This window comes from Etheostoma spectabile, chromosome 10 (assembly GCF_008692095.1).
Source record: "Etheostoma spectabile isolate EspeVRDwgs_2016 chromosome 10, UIUC_Espe_1.0, whole genome shotgun sequence".
Lineage (NCBI taxonomy): Eukaryota > Metazoa > Chordata > Actinopteri > Perciformes > Percidae > Etheostoma > Etheostoma spectabile.
Genome location: NC_045742.1, coordinates 24,475,332 through 24,478,119, shown reverse-complemented (window position 1 = coordinate 24,478,119; position 2,788 = coordinate 24,475,332). Strand labels below are relative to the sequence as shown.

Genomic DNA, 2,788 nt, shown 5'->3' with positions numbered 1-2,788 from the left:
ATCTTTAGCGCATTGCTGAGGAAGGACAGGTAAACCTAAAAGAAATAAGAAGAGTCAATGATCCTGTGTGCTGGCACTGTTTGCATTATCATAATTTCTCTAATCCCTGTTTCATTTAATAATATTTAGATGAAAAAAAAAGTTGAGTGCAAAATGAATTACCTGTAGATCAAGGGGGTTGCCCTCACCATCCTGGTCATCCTTGAAAAGCCGCCATAATGACTTTGGGCACTAGTCCTCTACCAATGAGAGAAAGTAGGTCTTGATAGGAGCCCAGCTGTCATGAAGCCTCTTCACTGCAGGCCACAAGCTCAGCCATCTTGTGGGCACATGTCTAAGCAGGGACTGATATTCTATCTCCACAAAGGTGTGAATTGACTTAAGTTCCTCAATGCGTTAGGAGAAGTGGCTAAAGGTCTTGTTGATGACATTTTCAATCTCAATATTTAGCCCAACTCCTGCGTGTTTTGCACTGTTGTGAACAATGTGGGCCACACAGTTTGCCTTCAAAATGCAATTATTGTTCTCTTTCAGTTTCTGGAAGACAGAGTTGTATCTCACGTAATTCACACTAGCATTGTCAGCGGAATTCGCAGATTTCCTTTCTAGTCCCAGTCCGTTTTCTCCAGCTTGGTGACTATCTGGTTGTGGATCGCGGCAGATGTTTCATCACTGTCATCATAGAAATCAAGGACCTTCATCTGTACTCCCAAGTCTGGCGTCCAGTAACGACAGTTGGAGGAGCTTGGTGGTCCCATGATTGGAGGCATCTGAAGCCACTGAGAAGAATGGCGTGTGGGCTGTGGAGACACACACACAGATAGGATGAACTTAAAAGATTCTCTAAAAACAGATTATAAAAAAATACAAGATACTGCTTTACTGTTTTGATCATTATTGATTTTATACAAATATTATCTATAGAAAAAGCCAGCTAAATATTGGCTAAAAATAGATTATTATAAAAAATACAAGATACTGCTTAACTGTTTCCATCATTATTTATTTAATATAAATATTATCCATAAAATATTTATACCTTTTCAAAAATTATAGTTGCTTTTGTTTGTTTAGTTTGGGAGCTAACAACGAATAGTGAAATGTTGCTCACAATCATGTAAGAGTAGAGCCTGGTTTCATGAAGGCACGGATGAGCAGCATTATGTTAGCTAACATTAGCTGCTGATGCAATTTCAGTGAACTGAAGTAAAAGTTGACTTTTAACATACCAGTAGATGAAGATGATTAGCTGACATTAGGTAATGTTTGACAAATAGTTAAAACACAACAATGTTACATCCATGAACATAATTTTAACTTTACCTTTGGTCGTTGCCTCTCGTTGCTCATTCAGGGGTGTTTTGAGGACTTTCAAGCAATCTTCGACGGAAGCAGGGGCGAGCACATCTGTGACAATGGCTTCTGCCTTTGTCCGACCACAGGCCATTCCCTTGGGAATGTCCGAGTCCGGATAAATTGTTGTGGCTAGCTTTGTGCCACAATCTCCTGCTTGATATGATGTAGCGTGTTGGACAGTGTAATACACACTCGGCAACAGTCACTTTGTCAGCTAGAAAGTTGTTTTAAGGTTGGAGGAAAGCATCCATAGATTTGGATGTCTCTTTCTGTTAGACATGTTTCTTGTCAGCTGTTACTGTCATAACCAGCTCGCCGTCTGTCTTGCAGCCTTTTTTTCCCAAAGAACAAATAAAAGGCAGTCCAAGATTCACACTTGTCAGGTGGCTTCTTGGTTGGTCTCCTCTCTCCTGTTCAGTCTGTACACACTCTGGTCAGACTTTGTGCCTCAGTCTGGTCATTGTGTCATTAAAAGTAGGACACTAGTCTCATAGTTAACCTGCATTTTGTGTTTACATAACGTATGACAGGAGATTCATTTTCTGCCAGTTGTATTTTGTTACTACAACACTGCTTTCAATCGAAGTCTTCCAGTAGCTAACAATCCTGACACAGCCCTGTTCTTCTCTCTGTCTCAGACTCGTGTAACATCAGTGTATCATGACGCAGGAGCAGAGGCTCACAGGAAGAAGGTAAGGTTTTATCAGATCCACCAAATATAAATACATCTCCAAATGACAGGTAATGAATGCAAGATATTACCATCAAACTGCTCCACAAAAATAAACATGTTTACTGGCTCCTTGCTCATGTGTTAGCAAATACCAGATCTTTGCAATCATAGGCTACACAGTAAAGAAGGCTGTTTGCGGCTTTGTGCCACTACGCATGGGTTGTTCTAATGAAAACAGTCCTAATCAATCAGTATTCCCTACAGCGCTACTGCATTGCATTACTTGTTTTGTCTACCCCTTAAAATCAACCTTGTTGCCTTGTTGTTATCACATATCTATTTATAAATAAAACTTGCGCTACAGCTGTTCTCATTATGTTAAAGTGGCACTATTTGCACTCTGTATGCCATGTTACAAATTATGGCTTAATGCTTTAACTAAATTCTGTTGGTTCTTTGTTGTGGCCCAGGTGGTTGTTGACGCAACATTAGACCTTCAGCAGGAACAGTCCTGGGATCAGCTACGCTGTTTATACCGAGGACCATCCAGGGTAGGGACACTGTCTGTGGCAGTTTACATTACTTCATGACTAATAACCAAACACATCATAGAAATGCTTTGTTTTTCCTTGTCTGTAGAATGTGTTTACAAATGCATCCTCAGAGATCACTTGTGATCGGATCTCATTTCCTCGCAAATAAACGCATACATCCTTTCCTTTTGCATATAGGCTGTGTGTGTGTGTGTGTGTGTGTGTG

General features: G+C 40.3%; 1 protein-coding gene across 1 annotated transcript in view; it reads left to right on the top strand.

The window, feature by feature from the left end:
- Positions 1-2,788, top strand: part of vps8 (VPS8 subunit of CORVET complex) — a 179,632-nt gene that overhangs the window by 169,853 nt on the left and 6,991 nt on the right. Inside the window, 2 exon segments of the mRNA XM_032527504.1 lie at positions 1,995-2,048; positions 2,500-2,580. Of these exon segments, the coding sequence (XP_032383395.1) occupies positions 1,995-2,048; positions 2,500-2,580 (135 nt within the window).